This window comes from Gymnoscopelus microlampas, assembly GCF_963454915.1.
Source record: "Gymnoscopelus microlampas genome assembly, chromosome: 23".
In the NCBI taxonomy this organism is placed as follows: Eukaryota; Metazoa; Chordata; class Actinopteri; order Myctophiformes; family Myctophidae; genus Gymnoscopelus; species Gymnoscopelus microlampas.
The window spans coordinates 17,866,943-17,889,724 of NC_139960.1; the positions used below are offsets into that span (position 1 = coordinate 17,866,943).

Below are 22,782 nucleotides of genomic sequence, written 5' to 3' on the forward strand. Positions count from 1 at the left end.
ATTTGAAAAGCATGTTTGGATTTGCTGATCACTACGAAATAATTCATTTCATTCCAGCTGACTGATGAGTCTTTGTGCTGTTTTCAACAACTTTCATACCCAGGTAAGTCTGTCTTTTGATTAAATTAATTAATTAAGTACCATTGCTGTGTTGAGATGTAGTTTTATGGATGGACAGGATGTGTGAATGTTGGATGTGATATTAGCATTGTTTCCCCTGCAGCACAATTCTAAATTGGTCAATAGATATAGAGGGTGATCTTACTGTGTCTATAAAATCACCATTGCATCAACAAATGGGCCCCAAGTTGTACAGAGCAGGTTCATTTGATGTGGCTCCTTCCTACATATTGTGACTCACAGCAGTGGTGGACAGTAACATAGTACATTTACTTGGGTAAATGTTTTATTTAGTATGTGTACTTTGAGTATTTGTATTTTTTTTAACTGAATGTCGATACAGAATTGTCCTTTTAGATAACCAGAGTATAATACTACCTGAATCAGATCCTGTATGAAATTAATCTCTTTCTGTTCTCTCTCAAAGGGTTAACCATGAGGTCCTCGTCCTACCAGTGGATCCGACGCTTTATCATGAGCAGCCTGGGGCTTCTGTGTTTACTAGGATCTCTTGTCATGTACAGCAAACCATACTTCAAATTGACCCCGTTAAGCACATACAAGGTCTCTCAAAAAGAAGATGCCTATCATAACATTCTGAGTATGGAAAGAGATACGTCCCAGGTCCTAAACCCAAGAGTCACAGAGGATGATGTACTAATATTGATGTGGTCGTGGCCATTTGGCTACAAATTTAATCTCGGTTGCAGTGAATTCAATATCAAAGGGTGTCAAGTGACAGATGACAGGAGTCTTTACAACAAAGCACATGCTGTCCTGTTCGACCACAGGGACATCGCCTTGGAACCGAACAACACGCCGCAGCAACCCCGTCCCTGGTTTCAGAAGTGGGTGTGGTTTAACATGGAGTCGCCTGCAAATTCACCTCAAATCCCTAAACTCAATGACTTGTTCAATTTGACATGCAGTTATCGCCTAGATTCAAATGTCCCAGTGCCTTATAGGTACCTAGCTCCAGTGACACACGAGGATGAGAGTTTCAAACTGCCAGTGAAGGACAAACTGTTGTGCTGGGTTGTGAGTAACTGGAAGCCACGATTTAAAAGAGTTCAGTTCTACACTGAACTGAAAAAGCACATCCAAATAGAGGCTTACGGGAAAGCCTTTAGTCATAATTTGACTCGTGAAGAGCTTTTTACAGTAATATCTAGCTGCAAATTCTACCTGTCCTTTGAAAACTCCATCTACAAAGACTACATCACAGAGAAATTATACAATCCTATGCAAGTGGGGACAGTACCCGTAGTTCTGGGCACTTCAAGAAGAAATTATGAGGATCATGTCCCAGGAGACTCTTTCATCCATGTAGATGACTTTGCCACCCCAAAGGAGCTGGCAGACAGACTGACTTACCTGCACAATAACCATGCTGAATACATGAACTACTTTATCTGGAGAGAGAGGTTTAAGGTCAAGCTTTGCTATCTTGGCCACGATCATGTTTGCAAAATTTGTAAGCATCTACAAATGAACAAAGGCTGTCAAGCGTTTCATGATCTCAATAAGTGGTACTGGCCAAAGGTTGCAACGACAACAGCAGGACTACCCAGCTTCACAACTGACCTACTGTACAATTTGCAAAGTGTAACATCTGAACGTAAAGAGATAAATTGATTCTTGGTTTGAGAATACGTTATTTGTTTCATTGTGTTTATTTGTGTTTTCTTAAAGTTATGGTGTGTAACATTTATTTTAGTGGATTACAAAATAAATGTAAAAGATTATATTACTTAAACAGACTTATTTCTTAATTGGTTCGATCAGCAATCCAGGCAAATGGATTACTTGATAATAGAAGTGGGCTAGGATTACACACACACACACACACACACACACACACACACACACACACACACACACACACACACACACACACTCTCTGTGTATCTGTCAGTCCTTGTACCCTTTATGCCCATATATGGAGATCGCTGATGTCATCAGTTTGTCAACATTTTTTTCCTTTGTTGTACATGGTGCTGTAATGGTATTTGGTTGATTATTTTTGGTTAAAAGTTAAAGCTCTTTTTGTTCAATCAATAAAGATTAAAAAACAATGTTAGACTGAAATATTCTTAATATCACACTGGTGCCTGCATTGTCCCAAAACATCCAGCAGATGGCAACAACTCATGATTTTAAACTGTCACAAACTTGTGACTGCGATTGTATCCAACACACACACACGCACACATACACGCACACGCACACGCACACGCACGCACACACACACACACACACACACACACACTTGAAAACTTGTGAAATGGGACATTATGCATAATGAGTAGATAGTTTCTAGTTTTGGTACTTTTAAGTACATTTTCATACCAATACTTTTGTACTTTTACTCAAGTAAATGTAGAATTCCATACTTTTACTTACTGTAAACAGAGTATTTTTATGTTGCAGTATTGCAACTTACTTTTTCCACCACTGCTGTGACGTCACATCCGTAAACAAAGACGTCCCACGTGAAGTAGAGCGGCTCATACCACGTGAGACAAACGGAACGGGGGGGCTGTCACATAGTTCAACACACCATCCCTATCCTACTGCATATTACATTATCAAACACATTTCTTCGTCTTTTTTTTTTGTATATACATGTTTTATTTTAATGTTATTTTGCAATGTTGGCGTGATATTCGTGCTTGATTTCATTCAACAGAGCATAGACCCCTAGTGGTCCATAATGGTTCATTCCATCTGCACTCACACACACACACACACACACACACACACACACTAATACACACATACTACTCAGTGCCAGCTGGAGAAACAAGGACCTTTAAAAACAGGAACAACAACAACACTGAAGACATTAAGACAAAACCACCGACATACAAGACTCTTCACTTCAAACATCGAGTTGTTGTCGACGACACAGAGTCTCCTGAGGAGACTGAATGAGGTACAATAATGTTTGATTTTATTTCTCTTTTTTTACTCTGTCTGTTTTTCTCTCACGTATTTCTCTCTCTGCTCTCTGTCGCTCTCTCTGTCTGTCTGTCTGTCTGTCTGTCTGTCTCTCTCTGCTCTCCCCCTCTCCCCCTCTGTCTGTCTGTCTGTCTGTGTCTCTCTCTCTCTCTCTCACTGTCTCTCTCTGTCTCTGTCTCTGTCTCTGTCTCTCTCTGTATCTGTCTCTCTGTCTCTGTCTCTCTGTCTGTCTGTCTGTCTGTCTGTCTGTCTGTCTGTCTGTCTGTCTGTCTGTCTGTCTGTCTGTCTGTATGTCTTTGTCTCTGTCTTTGTCTGTCTCTGTCTGTCTCTCTCTCTCTCTCTCTCTCTCTCTCTCTCTCTCTCTCTCTCTCTCTCTCTCTCTCTGTGTGTGTGTGTGTGTGTGTGTGTGTGTGTGTGTGTGTGTGTGTGTGTGTGTGTGTGTGTGTGTGTGTGTGTGTGTGTGTGTGTGTGTGTGTGTGTGTGTGTGTGTGTGTGTCTCTCTCTCTCTCTCTCTCTCTCTCCCCTAAATGCTTAATTCCTTAAGTCAAAGCTCTGATAGATAACCCGCACAGAGAACTACACACTACAATAATCATTATTAACATAATAATGTGCATGTTATACATGTTTATGATTGCATACATTAGCCTATAATATGTAACATAATAATGTGCATGTTATACATGTTTATAATTGCATACATTAGCCTATAATATGTAACATAATAATGTGCATCGTGTTGGAGTGATCTCTCTCTCTTGTTTTGGTTGTCTGATCACGTGTGTGTGGATGTGTTATTTTGTATCCATCCATGTGCACAGCAGTGTGCCAGATTTTCTGGGAAAAACAAGCAACCAGGTCCAAGAAAACAAGCCCAAAACAAGGGGACTATATAGCCGTATACACTAGTACATCTGCTATTTGAAAAAAGCCGATCTACAAGCTCACGTTTTGAGCTTGTAGATCAGCTATTTTCAAAAAAATCTTTTTAATTAAATTTGGAATGTTTTTTAAACATTCCAACAACACACATCTGGTAAGGGGCTCCTTGGCACAAAACATTTTCAGATGGGGGTTGGGGGACAAATACATAGTAATTTGGGGGTCCATTGTCCATGACATGAAAATATGTGAGAACCACTGGTTTGAATAATAATAATATTAGTTTTGAAACGACCCCAAATAAGCAACTTCACTTAAGAAACGAGCCCAAAACAAAAACACAATCACCAATATTTACAGGCAACTTTACAGAAAAAGAAGGCCAAAATCGCGTATAATAAGCAGACATGGCAACACTGCAATGTAACCAAAGAGTGTCCTTCTAGGGATGAGTGACAGTGATTTCGACCAATGAGAGGAGTTGCCATGTAGACTGTGAGGCAGACCCAGCTGCCTTTGTTTACTTTATGGGGACTGCAGCTGCTTGACTGGCTGGCTGTGCCCAGAGGGGGTTTATTTCTAGAACAAATTGTATTTCCTAGACCCTTTTCACAGCAGTCATTTTGACACGAAATAGTATGTTATACACATATTATTCTAGTTAAGGTTCTGTTCCATTCAGGTTAGGGTGATGCTATTTTGTGCATGTTGCCTCACTGAAAAGGCTCTTTTTACCAGTGGTGGAAAAAGTACTCACATTTGTTACTTAAGTAAAAGTATCAATGCTGCAATGTAGAAATACTCTCGTACAAGTGAAAGTCTGCAATTCAAAATGTACTTGGGTAAAAGTAAGTATTGGTATCAAAATGTACTTAAAGTTAAGGTTCTGTTCCTTTCAGGTCAGGGTGCTGCTTTTTTGTGCATGTTGGCTCACTGAAAAGGCTCTACTGTAGCTACACTAATGGAAGTAGCAGTGTACTGTCTGTGTTGACAGTGACATTACTGTCAGTATTGCTAATAAACAATGCAAAGAGGGTATTATTGTCAAGAAGAATATCTTATATCTATTTATTAATTGCATGCGGTACAACAGCAACCAGGCTACCTTAATACACCCCCCCCCCCCACACACACACACACACACACACACACACACACACACACACACACACACACACACACACACACACACACACACACACACACACAATACAGAGCACTTAACAGAGTCGGCCCCCTAATCCTTAATCTTGGCTAGTACTGTACATCACTTGAGATAATCTCTGAAAAGTGCCCCCCCCCCCCCCCCCCCCCCCCCTCTCTCTGCATGGGCCTGTCGTAGTGCATGCTGTCATTAATAGTTGTGGGTGACAGCAGAGGGCACGGAGCAGCTATCTTTAAACTAAGACGGGAGTCGGGGGGGGGGGGGGGAGTCAATTTTTGGCTGCAGATAAGTGACAACAGGAGGCTGTGAACACCCAACTCTCCCAGTGCTGTGCAGGCCAGATAAGAGAAAGGCTCAAGTCTTCTTTCTGGCATTGGAAAGAAGTGAGGGATTTTTTTTGCTTAGCCAGTGCTTTGGGTGTAAACTGGTGGTTTACGTGTGGATGTCCCGTAGCATTTACAGTGGCACGAATCTATTGTAGCCTACATGCATGCTGTTCAATCAATACACTGTTTTAGAAGTGCTCTTCTATAGACAAAAACACTCTAACTTGGGGATAATGTATTGATGTGTAACTCTGAGAGTGCACAAATGAAACCATGAGACCGGGTCCATTTGGTTTCATTTGCGCACGCTCAGAGTTACATTAACACTGAGGATTCAACTGTGTAGATTGATGTACACTATTCTCAATTCAGTTGATCAATTGCTTTGAAGTCCAAAGCTAAACCAGTGTCCTCCTCCTGTGTGGTGTGATGTAATGTAACTCGCTGGTTCTCACCCTTTTCTGGATCAGGGCCCACTTGAAAATCTTGAAAGCATTTGCGGCCCACCCCCCATCTGACCACACTTAACACAGCAGCTGTGTTTTGCCAATTATTTGGGGGCCCATCAGTGGGCCCACATCCCACAGGTTGAGAACCAGTGATGTAACTGGATCTCTAGAGACGGTTGATGGTTAATAAAGCAACTGTTGTCCCTGTTACCCTGGAGACCCATTTGACGCCAGTCAGACCAGAACACAGTGTCCTGCCTGTTGCTCGTATAAAACAGCCACTTGTTTCACTTTTTTTTAATGGAAATGATTCATTTTGCACAATGTTGTTTATCCCCATTGAAATAACAGTCAGTCGTCAAAACTCAAGTACTTTACCACAAAGTTATCGTGTGTGTGTGTGTGTGTGTGTGTGTGTGTGTGTGTGTGTGTGTGTGTGTGTGTGTGTGTGTGTGTGTGTGTGTGTGTGTGTGTGTGTGTGTGTGTGTGTGTGTGTGTGTGTGTGTGTGTGTGTGTGTGTGAGAGAGAGATATTGACACTTTGGGGGTATTGGGTAACATTGTACAACGGTCTCTCCGTTGCCACGGACACCGGCCCACCTGCTTGGACAACAATAACACACATGCTACATTAAACACATTGATGTGTGTGTGTGTGTGTGTGTGTGTGTGTGAACAAGGTTTAACAAATGGCATTACTGTTTTTGATCTAAGGTTCACTTTTATTCGTAAACCCTTGTTTACAAATCATAAGCTTTTCTTTTATTGAGCGGGTGAAGGGTGGTTGTGTCACCTAGCAACAAAATTGATTACCGGCTAAGTCTCTCTCTCTCTCTCTCTCTCTATTGGACAGACACAGGCAAACTGACATACAGGTGAGGCTAATCTTATGTCTACTCTTTGAATGATGCATGTTCAATTTTCACATTTGTCCAGATGTTTTACTGACCAGGTTGATGCCTCTATTTGTTAAAGCTGCAATCCGTAACTTCTATAACCTACCTAGGATTTTAACCCTGGTCTCACCACATTTCTACTGCTCCTCCAAGAGGCAGTCCCTGCTTGGCCAGGAGAGATACTTCGCTTATGAGCTTTGGGCAATGCTACTTTACAGTCAGCTACTTTATAAAAGACAAAGTGAAGTCAATTCTTGCCTTTGTCTATAGTCTAAGCACCAACATGAATCATGAAGCTAACATACTCATTTACATATTGGCATTCACCATTTTATCTTCTCATCTGAATTTGTTCTTTGGAGCAGGTAGCCAAGCCATGTGGCCCTTAGGTCAGGAGCCTATACCCTGTTTCTGTAGCGTAAGGCAGCTTGATGTACAAGTACACCCCCTGGACACGATGCTAGTATGTTGCAGGGACTTAATCCCAATCCAACACTTGATGCTGATTGCCAAGCAGGGAGGCATTTGGTACCATTTATATAATCTTTGGTATGACGCTGCCGGGGGATTGAACAACGACCTCCCAGATTCAGGGTAGAAACTCTTAACTTAAGCTCACTGAACTTGAGTGATTTTTATTTAGGCATCCAACAAGAGAGTACTGTTTCGATCCAAAGGCCAAAGCTCTTCAGGCTGAGGTATCGGTATACCTCAGTCTGAAGAAGAGCTTTGGCCTCAGATGGGTATTATGCTTAAACAGATGCTGACATTGGAGTAAAACAGACATGTTTTTTATTTATGATGATGGTAGGAAAGTTCCAAATAGTAATCAAACTCCTACTGTATGTGAATATAATCCTAATGTATAACGTTCGTGTGATATGTTTCGGGCCACTCTGGAGAAGTTCCTTTCAAACTTTTGTCATGCCCGTTTCCTTACTGTGAGTTGTTTGGGAAGTGGAAGGCGTAACACCCAGCTTGTCGTCTGCAGCTCTAGCCAAACATGCCTCTAAATGACGAGCGGCCCACGTCCACCTCCAGCGGCGAGGACCAAGGCAGTGACGTGGACTCTGTATCGGAACACTTGGACAGCCGGACATCCACCAGCGACCAGGACAGCTCCCGCGAGAGCTTCACCAGCAGTGATGGCTGCTCCAGCAAACACAGCACGGCGAGCACGCCCTCTTGTGAGTAGAGTGCACACTCACTTTAGACTCACGTAGCCAGATGTCTCGGAGATCTCTGCATACCAATATGTCTTGGGAAATCTAATGCACGGGCTAGAACAGCGTACAACAGCCTACTGCTTTGAAATGCTGTCCCAATATGAAGGATCACAACTAAAAGTATTTTCATTGGTTCTGCAATGCAGTTCGTTTTTTAAATCTTGGAATTGTTTCCACACAGTTTTAGCCCCAACTTTTTATTCAGATGTTACCAGACAGCACTGCTAGGCAGAGATCTCCGATCGTCTGGCTATTTGAGACTCTTTGCCCATGTGGGCCAGGTCTCCATGATCTTTGCCTCACTGTTCCATATCTGCTTCCAGATGTGAAATACCTCTTAGCTCTGTCTGTGGTGATGAAGTAAGGTATTATGACAGTGAGGTGGCCATTATTGAGAAATAAATCCAGACAGGGTGAAGGCAGGAATCCGGAAGTTGAGGGATCTTGAATCGCCCTGGGCTGATTTCTCAATAATGACTGAATGTTAATTTATGCCGCTTATGGCTACTTACTAAAGAAATCAAGAATTGGACCCGAAATTTAACAACAATGATTTGATTGATTTAAACAGGATTTCATTTATTTTGGTAGTGGCTGTTTGTTATTTAGAATAAGGGGTCATTTTTGAGTGCAATGAAATAAAAAAGTTAGTACCATCCCGGTGAAATGAATACATTGAACCTCCCTCAACCCTCCCACACCAAATAAAGGAAAACAATGGTGTGATTGCAATCTCATTTTGTACCCAGATTAATAAGGGGATATTGATGCCTACATAATAAAATCATGTTAATTTAGTGATAATTTAACTCAACACACACACACACACACACACACACACAGCAGAAGTTTCACTATGCCCACCCCTCGCTGCTCTATTGTAGCCAGCATGAGATAAACAACTCACTCAACTGCTGCAGATGTCGAAAGAGAAGGCACTTCCACAGTGCATGGTTTTCATGTTGTAGAAATTAAGTTAAGCAAAAATCTTGCTTTTTAATCCAGTCTTTCTTCTGCTCTCATTTTCCGTCAGCATCAAGACAGCTTCACTTGAAACTGGACTTCCTGTACATAGATACTAGTCAAACTTGAAGTTTATAGATTATTATTAGTCAGTGCAGGTTTATTTTGAAGTCCATCAACGGTGTTGATGGATAGAAAGATGTTATTTAACTTTTTTTAAGAAAGAGAAATGTTTGTTCACTCTTGATTGTGTATAGATCCTGAATAGATATAGATACTGAATATACATACAGCATATTTTAAATGTGGTCAATTTGTATGACCTTCCTTTGGACACAATTTTTAAATCCTGTTTTCCTCCAGTGGCCCCCTCCCATACATATAGAAAGTTAGATAATTAGGATGTGTTGATCAAATATGAATCAATATTGCTACTGCATTGCCTACTTCTTGACTCAAATCTTTTCAGAAACATTCTTTAGTGTACTGTTCAGCTATTACATGAGATTGTTTGTTTGTTACTTGGCTGCTTTGATACGGCAGAACACCAAGGACTGTTGATTGATATGATCCAGGTGTTCAGTCTATTTATCAGAACTACGTCCATAGCAACGCTCAGTGATTCATAGCAGCAGTCTGCTATCAAGAAACGGACCGCAGAATGCGGTGATTACTGATTGACTAATCAGAAGCATTCAACCAAGCCTTGCAGTAATGAGTGTTATTTGTGATCACTGCTGCAGGGACTTTGAAATGAAAGTATACAGCCTTCGTGTTGACTTGATGTTTGGTTTGGTTTGGGCTGGGCAATGGGCATATAAACATGATTTAATCCAATTCTAAGGCATGCAAAGGTTTTGAAAAGCTTCAAAATGTTCAATTTGTATGGAAGGATCTCAGAGCTTTACTGTTATAGTGAAGGTAATATGTTTATGGAGTTAACCAACCGACAATGGTCTGCATCTACTTAGAGGTCCATATAAAACAACAGCGGGGGAAAAGATGTTCTCAATTGGTGGGTTGGCATGAAATAGAAGGTTGGAAAACAGATGCACGAAACATACATTCGCTACAGTCGTGCTAAAAAGAGAAGCACTAAGTGGGTGGGTTTCAATGGGTTTCAAGCTTGCCACTCTTCCTCTGGATGCTTTGTAAGAAACAGCGCCAGTGTTTTGTGCATTATATGGTGTCCTAACTAATGCTTCTACTTAGAAAAGCAGATGTCAAGCATAAATGTTGCTCTCAAAATAAGTTACTCTGTTGAATCACTTGCATTGCATTTCAACTGAGGATGTTTTTGAAACAGAGTTTTTGTTATTGAAGCCTAATCTAGGAAAACAAATATAACAATGCAATATTCCAACACCCATAGCATTCCATAATTGTTCACTTCCTGAATCCTTGTTTACCCACAGCCAGCCCACCCAAACGTATAACCCTGGATGAAGTCATGGCTTCAGCCAAGGACCTGTCTAATCTCAGCTTGGCCCATGAGATCATCGTCAACCGCAGCTTTCGCCTCGAGACAAACGAACTACCTCAGAACAGGTACAGTATGCAGAACACAGACACACACAAAAACACCATAACTCCTTTACTTCCTCCATGTTCAGAACCCCCTGATTATTATTTTAAGATTCGTCACTGAACCTAAAGCATGGATTTTACTCCCAGTAGGTGTGCACCAGTGTTGCATACCAAAAATGTGTTGTAAGCTTGTAGATTTGCCTGTTTTCAAGTTGCGACACTGGTGCAAATTAATATATCAAACCCTATTTTATGTCATAAAATGGATGAACTTATTATGAACTTCCATTTCAGTTTAGAGAAACTAGTTCGAGACGCAGTCCACAAGGCCTTCTGGGACATCCTGGAGTCTGAGTTGAACGATGACCCGCCGCGGTATGAGTATGCCATCAAACAACTGGACGACATCAGAGAGGTCAGCGAATCAAACTCATTGTGATCATTTCAAGCAAATTCAAGGGCCACATAATATGTATGTAAGTGTGCATTCGAGTCAAGTGTTTCTCGATATCCGCACCTGCCTGCAACCACATTGATATAACTTCATTAACCCTTTAAGACAGGGAACGCATATGTGTGTCATTTCAATATTTCTTTGGGCTATTCAAAAAATAGCAGATCTACAAGCTCATAGATATAGATCTGCATTTTTCTTTTAAATCATGTCAATTTGTGCAAATCTTTAAATATATATATATTTTTAAAGCAATTTTTTTTTACTCAAATCTTTGCTTCCGTGGGGTCCCTGGAACAAAATATTTTAAGATAGGGGTCCGCGGCCAAATACTTAACATTTTGGGGGTCCTTGACATGATTGCACATTGCACACACTGTGCAATGAGCCTCTCCTATTGTACACATGAAGTGTTAACATGACAGCGGATGAGCATAAACAAAGCTGGTGGACTTTGAATTCACAGAATGGGAAGAAGATACTTTTACTCATTAATTATGTATTATTTCACCCACCCTGCAACCGATCCACTACTAATCAGAAGGTAATTGTTTATTACCCAAAGCCGTCTGCTCCACGGGTAACCATGGGGTCAGCGGATATAACTGCAATCCACGCATCTCTGGTGTGTGTTATGAGCAGACAGTGTGCATACAGGTAGTAGGCACACTGTAGTTGAGCCCTAATTCCAGACGTTATAAGACATTACCTTACGTCATCTAATCTAAGAAACTCAATGCATGGAAGTGAAATGGCTTCAGACAAGCTTTCAAATGCTATCATACATGAAGTTTCATGCCAGACAGACAGCCTCATTGCAATATCTCCACATTCGCTTCATGGCTCAACTAATGATCTTACACCACAGCATCATTTTAATGATCATTACAACGTATCCACATGAAATCTAGTGTCCCTATTCTGGGGCGAATGTAGATCTACAAGCTCAACGTGTCACAAAAATAGCATATCTACAAGCTCACAATGTGTTGCATTATTTATGCCTTGTGAGCTTATAGATAAGCTACTTCCGGTGAAGAGACCTGGTGTAGACTGGAGGGAAAAACTAGCCGGCCTAGTATAGAGCCCTGGGGGACTCCGGTCACTGAAGGACTGTATATACGGTGGTTTAAGCAACTTAAAGAAGTTAATTCATCTTTTTTCCTGATTTTATAGACCCTACTGTCATTCCTTAATCCGGGAGCCAATCGGATGCGCACCCAGATCATGGAGGTCCTGGATATGGATCTGATTCGCCAGCAGGCTGACAATGACGCCATGGACATTCAAGGTCTTGCTGCATACATTGTCACTACCATGGGCAAAATGTGTGCACCGGCCAGAGATGAGGAAGTCAAGAACCTCCGTGAGATCACAGACACTGTGACAAAGTTCAAGTAAGACACCAGGGCCATTGATGCACAAAATACTCTGTATTTCTACCTATAGGTTGGCAGGTTAAAGGGCGATGAAACCAGTTTGGCTTCCTCCCAGAAAGGATTTGTTATCGATAGTAACTTATCTTGTGAAGCCAAGTCTTGGACTTTCTCACGTTGCGTGAGAAAGTCCCTGGATACTAGTCTTACAATTGCAAAACAATCAAAAACATATACCAGATTGAAATGTTTTCAAAAGTGGAAACCTTATATAAAGGTGATGAATTGGGGTGTGGTAATTTTTTTTGCATATACTTTAACTGGTGAAACGATGCAACAAGTCAATTATCCACATGCATCCCTAGCATAGCGAACCCGATCTACAAGTTCACAACGTGTCGCAATGCAGCACGTTATGAGGTTGTAGATCAGCTATTTTCGGCAAAGAGGTTTGGTGTAGAGAGAAATACTAGTATAGAGCCATGGGGGACTCCTTTCAACTAAGTAAAATGTATTGGTGGTTAAAACAGCGTTTCTTCATCCTAGGGAGATCTTCCGTGTGCTGGACTTGATGAAGTTGGACATGGTCAACCTCTCTGTGGAGATCATGAGACCTGAGCTACAGAAGCAGGCTGTGGAATATGAGAGAGCCCAGTTCCAGAGCATCGTAGACAAGATACCCGGTGAGTCCAGACAAATGTCGTACATGCCGTTACACGGTAAAATAAAATCCAGGTCCATTTGGTTATCCATTTGTAACTCTTGGAGTAACTCTTGTAACTCTTGGAGTTACAAATGGATAAATTCACACAAAGGATGTTTTACTGTGTGCTAGCCTCTATGGGTCTTCAATAGGGGGTCCTCAGAGTTACTACAGCCACATCTTTGTGTGATAGGAACTTTTTTAGATATATTTTTTACATTAACCCATTAAGACCTGAGGCCGATTCTACAAAATGTCCTCTAAATCATTTTGTTCCAGGGACCCCCAGAAGCAAAGATTTGAGTTAAACATGTTCGCTTTAAAACAATATATATTGAAAGATTTGCACAAATCTTCACGATTTTTCAAAAATAGCAGATCTACAAGCTCGTGCCGCGCTATGAGCTTGTAGATCTGTTATTTTTGAATAGCCAAAGTGTAAAATGATGCTTTTTAGCTCAAATAAAAAAGTGACACAGATGCGTTCCAGGTCTTAATGGGTTAAACACTTTAACCCTAGCATCACCTACTGTATACTGGGGGGGAACAACCGCCAAAAATAGATGATCTACGAGCTTGTAGATCGGCTGTTTTTGGCGTAGAGGGAAAAAGAGCAGGACGCTGAGTGAACCAAAATGAGCGCTCCGCTGACTTGAAAACTGGCTTGGGAATTTCTTACATGTAATTGGGCCACGTATGGCTATTGTTCAATAGATTTAGGACAAAGTGCCATTGACTGGTTGTGCTGGCGATACATTCTCTCAGGTGCCTTGGATCACACAACCTCCTGGATCAGATCCTCAGTGGAGGAACTGGTGGAGACCATGAACCCTACAAACCAGACCAATGGCCAGGGGAAAGGTCAGAAGGCCCTGCCTGGTCCCTTCCTGGTCATTGACACTGCCTTCCTCCATGTCCTGACCTGGGACTACAACAACCCACTGCCCGAGGTCTGTATGGGTACATCTTAAACACTCTAGGTCAGGGGTCTTCAACAGGGGGTCTGGGACCCCCTAGGGGGTCCTCAGAGTAACTACAGGGGGTCCGCCAAATCTTTGTGTGATATGATTTTCTTTTTTACATTAACCACTTGAACCCTAGCATCCCTTTTCTGAGTAGAACTTTAGCCAAAAATAGCAGATCTACAAGCTCACAACGCCTTGCGCTGCGAGGTGTTGTGAGCTTGTAGATTGGCTATTTTTGGCAAAGAGGTTTTAGGTGTAGAGGGGAAAAACAGCATACCAAGTAAACAAAAAAAGTTTAATCTGAAACACAATTTTATACAATATAGAGGGGGTCCCTGCTTCATCGCTCTCTCAGCTAGGGGGTCCTTGGCCTGAAAACGTTGAAGACCCCTGCTCTAGGTTTTGTGTATGACAAACAAAAAACAAAATTAATTACATTACAGTAATGCACTGTTTCCCAGTGGGTCGGGACCCATATGTGGGTCGCGGGCCGTTTTTCTTTTTTTGGGGGGGTCGCGAGTAAATACATCTTTATTTTTTGTTTATTATTATTTCAAACGTTTTTTTAATTTATTCCATTAACACATTGTGTGCCAGAGGTTTATTAAAATAAGGTACATCCAGTGCCAGCATATCTTCCATCCACTTACGTTGATATGTTTCGTGCTGTAGAAGCCCCGTCGAGGACGCACATGTAAACAAAGCGTGCGTGCGAGACGGCGGAGGGTCCCGACTAACGCCTGGAACCATAATATTTCTAACGCGATCCTCCATTGCAGAGTGATCGCCGATCGAAAACGGCTCACTTCCACCACGTTAAAAAGAAATGGAGATATTAAGCTTTTAGTCAAGGAGTTAACATTGGAGCAGACAACCGGAAGCATTTTTGACATGGATCCACATCCGGCCTCTCCTTCTTAGAGACTCCTTGGATGATCCCAAAGTTTCGTTAGAGCGCCCCATGTGGAAAATATATCCTATTATAATTCTAGTAAGCTCACGGTGGTGGTGGTGGTTGGTGGTAGAGTGGTCTCTTGATCAAACTGCGCATGCGTCGTTGTGTGCCAGGTTTCGCGAGAGAAACAAGCAGCGAGGTCTATGAAAACGAGGCCAAACCAAACGAACCCTATAACACCAACATTGGCCCTAAAGCGCTTACAATCGGCGGACATGGCAACACCGACGCCGACCCTACACCATAGACCCCGCCCACTCTCTGCTGTGGAAAGTAAACACTCCAGATTTGTTTCCCCACACACGACACGATGCACATTAGCTCCATAAAGAACGGTTCTATGTCGTTCTCTTCCAGGATCGGGCGAACGTCCGCCAAGGCTCCGCTTTTTACCCTTTTGTATACATCGTATCCCAAAACTAATGGTAGATTCTAAACCGCACGGATGTTTAAGGTTTGGTCGGCTGCATAATATTTTAGGTCGCCAGCGAAACTACCCGTTTAAATCGCTTATTTAGTCAGCCTGTGGCCATGTTTCCCATTGTAGCCAAACCGGGAGCAGTAGTGGCAGCGGACGTAGGGTTTTTTTCCGGGTTGAATGGGAAACATGGCCACAGGTTTCGCGAGGGAAACAAGCAACGAGGTCTATGAAAACGAGGCCAAACCAAACGAACCCCATACCACCAACATGCAACCTGATAATAATGTCCAAAGCATGTCTGTGTATGTTTACATCCATTACTGTGTTGGCGTTAGTTGGGATTAATGTTTATTAGCCAAACCAAGTTAATATGAGCCGTTAGCGTGATGCTAAGCTAACGGACGTTTGGCGCTAGCATGCGGCTAACGCTAATGTTAACCAACGCTGCTGTCGTCACTCAAACGGCTACGTTAAACATCTTATCAACAACCTGTATGAACGTCAGTATGGTCAATGTCATCAATGCTAACTAATTAGCCCGTTGAACAGTGTTCATTTGGTGACTTCTGGGGGTTTCTGACTGTGACACAATGTCACGATGTCGCGGACGCAGCTCGCGGGAATCGCGGCCTACTGCGCCACCAGAAGCCTCGGATCATGGTAGTGGCCCTGTCCCCCAATCAACGTGCTTTCAGCACGCACGACAACAACACATCTACCGGATGTACCATCTCAATAGTGTTATGTAAACACGGAATGAATAGCTTAGCACTTCCGGTGGTTCCTTCACAATAAAGGTTGAAACAAATACACACACCATGCAATGAAATAATCATATGCGTTTCTTAAACTCTAAATTGATACATTCCTTTATTAACTGTTTTAACTACTCCTGCAATTACATTTATATGAAATAAATCACAACACCCCCCTATAACATTAAAAAAACGCCCAGTGGTGGACAAAGTCCTCACATTTTCAACTTAAGTAAAAGTATCAATACTGCAATGTATAAGTACTCTGACACAAGTAAAAGGCCTAAAGTACAAAAGCATTGCCATCAAAATATACTTAAAAGTTCCAAAAGTACAAGTACTAAAATGTTTGAAAATACCTCATCATCAGGCTCACAACGCGTCGCCATGCGTTGTGAAAATAGCAGATCTACAAGCTCACAATGCCTCGCAATGCGTTGTGAAAATAGGGAGATGGAGAGAGAGAGAGAGAGGGACGGAGAGAATACTCAAATACCTTGAGTAAACATAATTCAGAGTACTCAAAATGAGTAAAAATACTTAAAAGTACTGAAAATGAGTAAAAATACTTCAAAGTTGAAAAACAAAGTACAAATACTTAAAAATTGATAAAAACACTAAAAATACCTAAAAGTTGAGAAAAAACGTAAAAATACTTAAAAATAGGGGGGCGCCACGACGGGGCGTGCGCGGGGGAGAAACCGCGACAGGACGTGCATTAACCCCAACTTTGCAACTACTTTCGCCTGCGCCCTTCACCTTGTATGGTCTAGTATATATAAAAGAAATGGGCCAAAAACGGTCCGGACCGTTTATGGCACATAACGCATAGCTTCTCAAAAACGGTCAGGACTGTTTATGGCACTCAATGTGTTAATTGGAGGGAAAAAAATACTTTTAAGAAGTTGTGAAACTAGCAGATCTACAAGCTCACAACACGTTGCATCCCGTTGTGTTGTGAGCTTGTAGATCGGCTATTTTCACTTGTTTGGGGAGACAAATTTCGCTTTTGGGTCTCCAACAATATACATGATAATACATGTTGTTTTATTTGTGCGAAAAAAGTATCTCCGTTGTCTGCGGGGATATTTGTGCTCTGACGTCCCATGGGACTTGAGCTGTTTTGCTTGAAGGGGGCTGGGGTTCTTCTGGGCAGAGGAGTTTGTTTAGTGCTAATGCTCAATACCGTTTACCACTATTTACAGATTCAGAGTCAGAATATTCACCTGATTTCGAGCATATAGATCTACAAACCTCATAACGCGTTGTGAGCTTGTAGTTTGGCTATTTCGCCGAATGTTCGCACCAGAATAGGGACGCTTGGATTGAAGTGGTTAATGGTATCGTCTCTCTCGTTTGAACGTCTCCAGACGCTGATGACAGATGAGACGCGCCTGCGGGAGGTTCAGTGGCAGCTTCAGCAGCTTCAGGCCGTGAACCAGGTGTTGCTTATCGTCTACAGTGCCATCGGGGGGCCAATCCAAGGTCTTTCCTCTCTGGCCGACCGCCTCAAGAGGATGACCAGCGTGCTCCTGGACGGGATGCACAGACCGTTAGTCTACCATTTATATACACTTTATTACACAAACTAGTTTTACACATGAAACGGTTAAGTTACACCCCCCACCACACACACACACACACACACACACACACACACACACACACACACACACACACGCACACATGAATACAGGCTCACGTACTGTAAGTACATACAAACTAAGCATGAAAGCTCACCACACCGGTGGTAATTCAGTGAAGAATTTCAATCCAGACCTCTCATCTCCTCTCCACTGTCTGTATAGGGACTTTAACCTGGAGGAGGCACTAGAGGGCGCCAGTACCCAGATCTGCTGTGAGTTAAATAAGTCTCTGACAGAGAGGCAGTATCCCTCACTGACCCCGGCCCTGCAGGCCTCCCTAAGCGGTCAGATCTGCAGCCTCACCCAGAAGGACAACCCGATCCGTACTCTCGTTGGTAAGACTCTCACCTGCTTTGGGGGCTTAGTTTGCACTGCACAAAATCAACTGAAATGTAAACAAAGCACTCGGTGCCCTATCTTGCGCGGCACCTTATCCCTTATTCCTATTCTTTTATTAGGCTTATTTTTTTATTCTAATAGGGAAAATAGACCTGTTGTGAGCTTGTAGATTGGCTATTTTCACTATTTGTTGTACAGCAAAGTATTGCCTGCTGTATTATACAAGGCTTAAGTGGTTAAAGCTATGTCACAGTTATGTCTCAATCTCAGGCGCATTAAACCTCATCTAGGGAATGGGAACATCGACGTGAATAAAGATGTCAGATGTCAGTTAATGTGTTTATCTGTCATATAGAGTGCTATAGTTTGTAATCCTGATACCCAGAAATAAGTGAGTCATTGGGTTCCCTCGCCGGATTTCCAATCTTTTTATTTATTTATGCAGAATCAATATAACAACAGTACAGTAATAAAATAAACTAATAATACTGCATGTAATGAGATAAAAATAAATACAAATATTCAATACGATATGAAGATACGATGGAAATAAAGTTAATGTACAGGTAAAACAGCAGGTATGATAAACCTTTTAATGTAGCTATAATATCTTTAGCAGCAGTGGGAAATGTACAAGAAGCAGAAGACATTTTGTCTACAGTATGTACATTGTGTACATTGTGCATTGTGTATGTATGTTTGCTACAGAGCTTATTTGCTTAATTAATCCAAAACCCAATGCAAAATGTCATTGGACCACGGCGTACCATACTCAAAAAAAAACTGTCTCAAGAACACTCCGTCTGACAAGATGTTTTTCCATTTCCCTCTCCAGAGGAGCGCGTACAGCAGTACTTCATGGGTCTTATCGCTGCACCCAACCCCAAGGATAAACTTCAACAGGTGCCTGCCGGTCTGACCGCCATCCAGCCCGAGCTGGCATCTCTAGGGGCGAAGTTCATCGGCCTGGTCAACTACAACAAGCGCGTCTATGGACCGTTCTACTCTGGCATTCTCAGGAAAGTAATGTTCGGTGACATGTCACCAACGCCAACCGCTGCTCAGGACCCCACGCAGAGTCATGTCGTCTCCAATTAAAACCCAACATCCTGTCTGTATGTTCTTTTAGACAAGGCTGAAAATAGGAAGGCTCTTAAATAGCTTGGCAGTCAAACTGCTTCCCTTCATGCTCTAGGTGTAACGTGGTAGTTTTCACAGCTCCTTTTATCAAGAGCAGTGGGTAAACTTCAACATAGGCAGCACACCAGAGAAAGCATAGCATTTAAGAGTAAGATTTGATGTATCCTGGCCCCTCCGTGGTACCTGCTTTGTAACACCTAGATACAGTATGATTGGTTTATACTTCTTATACGACTCGTTCCATGCGTCGAGGGCAAAGTTTTGAAAGTCTCTAAAATGATGCAAAAAGTATGGGTCATATGACAAACGGCGCCATTCCACTGCATGATACTGGCTCGACTCGACTCACTTTTGGTACGGCGTACTTTGTGCTCCACTGTAGATGGGGAAGTGTAGCTGGTCAGGATGGTGACATCCAGAAAATAATAATGACGTGTACAGTTCAACTAAAACATTCTTGGTGATACATTTTCCATGCAATTGTTCAGTATTGATTAATTTTGCATTTACAACATTGAGTTTAAATGTCTGTTAACCAGTATTTGGGAATAAAAAAACTTGAGCTGAGCTGGTAGCATGCAGTTGAAAAGCACCAAAAGTATAACCTTGTATATATCCTTTAATGAGATTGGCCGTTAAATACAGCTTTTCAACCATTTAAACCCTCTAGACTTGGTAAACTGGACCTGAGTTGGCTCTGTACTTGGACCGCTTTTTTCCCATCTACACCAAATCTCTTTGCCAAAAATAGCCAATCTACTTCATATGCGTTGGTGAGCTTGTAGATCGGCTATTTTTGGCTTATTTCCCCCGCAGAATGTGGATGCTGGGGTTCAAGTGGTTATACCTGAACCCCATCTCACTATCACATTGTAAAGGGGATAGACGCCCTCGTTGCTCTGCTGATACAATAAGTCACTTTGACCTATTGCTGACTTACCAGCATTGGATTTCCTTTTAAGAGAATCTTCATTGACCTGCATTGTGAATCTGTGTTTTCCTTGAACTTTACTTATGAGGATCACAAGAAACAAAGGAATTAACACTGGCCATGTCATAATAGGCGAAGATAGCAGATCTACAAGCTCACGAATGTGAAAAGGATGCTTTGGTGTCAAGTTCTGCCCATATAACAATCTGTAGTCAAATCATGGAGTGGAGTGTTTAGTGTGTGAACACTAACTCAGTTAGGTCTATTTAGGCTAGTTCAGTAACATTTTCAATCTTTCAAATCGCTTGAGAGGTACAGTAATTGCAACGATATCTAGTATGTGTCCTACTACCTGTAGGTTTAATAATGGTATGGTCCTTTACATAATTCTACTGTTAAAGAGAACCTTTATACATATTTCTTAAGATTTATGAGGCAGATACAAAAACTTTATTTATATAGACATTACATTTTAACCAGTGTTGTGTAGAAACATCTAAAATGCTTTCTGCTGGTCGCAATAACGTATCACTGTTACATATTAAAGGGAGTATATTTGCTATTAGCCTGTGCAATAAAGTGCCACCCATGTCCAGGGTTCGATTTGTAAAAGAGAAAAACAGGGGGGGGGGGATATTTTCTTTACCACTTAAGCCCTTTATATTTCTTTATACAAATGCCGAAAATGGCACATCTACTAGCTCACAATGTGTCACATTGCAGCACGTTGTGAGCTTGTAGATCTGCTTCTAAAAATGCTATTTTCGCTATTTCTTTCAATTAAACATTTAACAATTTTTTACCATTTTTTTTTAACCCCCCTCCCCCCCAGCAAATTGAACCCTGCCCATGTCCATGGAGATGGAGTCTGTCATGCAATATCATGTCTTGTGCTTATGGGTCTCCATTTGACCATTTTGATGACCAGAGAACTGTAGGCTACATATTTAACGTTGATTTGATTCAGTTTATTAGGTAACTGATTTGACAGGAAAAATGGAAATGAACATAGAAAGCCGACTTGATTTTAAATTTATTTTGAATATTGCCTCAATAACAATAATAGCGACGTATTCAGTGAAATTACAACCTAGAGCCATGTAACAGTAGCGCGGCATGTACATGTTATAGCTCAGATCTGTGTGAGTGTGTTTGACAATCAGTGTGAGATGGAGAGAGAAGAGACCGGTTGGTTTCAACCCATACACACATGACATATTTAACGTTAAATCAATTTGATCAAACCACACAAAACCTGTTATTTACAAATCCAACATGCTTGTGCGGCAACTGTACATGATTTCTGTGATTTTCAAGGCGGCGCTGTATTAGGCTAAATTAGTTTTTGTGCAAGTGTTGCTGAACGTCAGCACTCTAAAGTATGGCAATGTCAGGGGATAAAGACTGACTTAAGATAGCTTGAACGGAGATGAATGTACGCACCCATTAAGACTCATGATTTGGGGGTGTTGATTTATGTTGTTAAGTTGATGTATATTTTGATGTTGATGTAACGTGGACTTGTGCCGGCTATTTTGCATGTGTGCGATGGACTAATACCGGTACATCCCATAAACCAGAGGGACAGTAGCGTTGGCTAGTTCGTTTTATAGATCCCATAAGCCTCGTGGTATCCCATAGTTAGGAGGGACGATTGCGCTCCGATTTATTAATTCACAAAAAAGAGAGGGTTGTCGTCGACCGATTTGAGCATTTTTCAGGAATTAAGGTCCTTGGCCTGCTGGCAGCTTGCAATACAGATATGATGCTGATCAACCAAGTAGTTTTTGAGATTAGTTGCGGACATGCAACACAGACACACAAGGGCGAATGCAAGATCTCTGCCTGGCGGAGTTTAAAAACGAAACAAAAAATCTACTAAGTATTGTGTGCATGGTTAGCTTTGTCTTTTCTTTTCCATGGTTTTAGTTGTGGAGTGTTTTTATTTTATTTTTATGTTGTATACTTATGTACTTGTTACTTATCAGTGGCTAGCTGTATTGATTCAGTTATACCATTAATGTTAGTTTCATTTTCTGTTACCATTTGAGGTATTTGAGTTGACCCTACATTACTATATACAGCCGTTTATTCTTCTACATTCTTCACTGTTCCATACCTAAAGAGGAAAGAAAGGTGCTAAACCGATATAAATGTTGTGTCCAAAATGTCTCATAATGGACCTAAAAATGAAAAGCATTAAATACTATTTGCTTAAAATTTACTTGAAGAAATGAGTAATAGTTGTCTGCATTTTCATGTCACAGTTGATAAATAATTACATTATATGAAGCGTGTTTCTCTTTCTCTGGGTGTACAAAATCTCTTTTTGTTGATGAATGATTTGCATTTTAAAAGGCGAGAAAGAAAAGCAGTACTCACGTCACCTCATAGTGAAAATAGAATATTTGTTGCATAGAGAGATATAGAACCAGTTTAATCTGTATTATGTGTAATATCCTTTACATGTGATACTTAAAATTACTTTGGGTTATTAATTTCCCATATGGGAACTGATACATTATAGATGTATTTCCTTATGGGAACTGATACATTATAGATGTATTTCCATATGGGAACTAA

General features: G+C 41.5%; 2 protein-coding genes across 2 annotated transcripts; both read left to right on the forward strand.

The window, feature by feature from the left end:
• Positions 1–555: 555 nt before the first annotated feature.
• On the forward strand, positions 556–2,824 carry LOC311039572 (4-galactosyl-N-acetylglucosaminide 3-alpha-L-fucosyltransferase 9-like; the record flags this gene model as incomplete). Its single annotated transcript, XM_084049512.1, has 2 exons — positions 556–1,551; positions 2,810–2,824. The coding sequence occupies 2 exons, from the start codon at positions 556–558 to the stop codon at positions 2,822–2,824; spliced, it is 1,011 nt and encodes a 336-aa protein (XP_083905638.1).
• Positions 2,825–2,908: 84 nt separating this feature from the next.
• Positions 2,909–22,487, forward strand: tcp11l2 (t-complex 11, testis-specific-like 2). Its single transcript, XM_084049983.1, has 11 exons — positions 2,909–3,055; positions 6,756–6,777; positions 7,790–7,985; positions 10,403–10,535; positions 10,809–10,929; positions 12,145–12,365; positions 12,891–13,027; positions 13,813–13,997; positions 17,514–17,695; positions 17,952–18,124; positions 18,964–22,487. The coding sequence occupies exons 3-11, from the start codon at positions 7,802–7,804 to the stop codon at positions 19,224–19,226; spliced, it is 1,599 nt and encodes a 532-aa protein (XP_083906109.1). The 5' UTR covers positions 2,909–3,055; positions 6,756–6,777; positions 7,790–7,801; the 3' UTR covers positions 19,227–22,487.
• Positions 22,488–22,782: the final 295 nt, after the last annotated feature.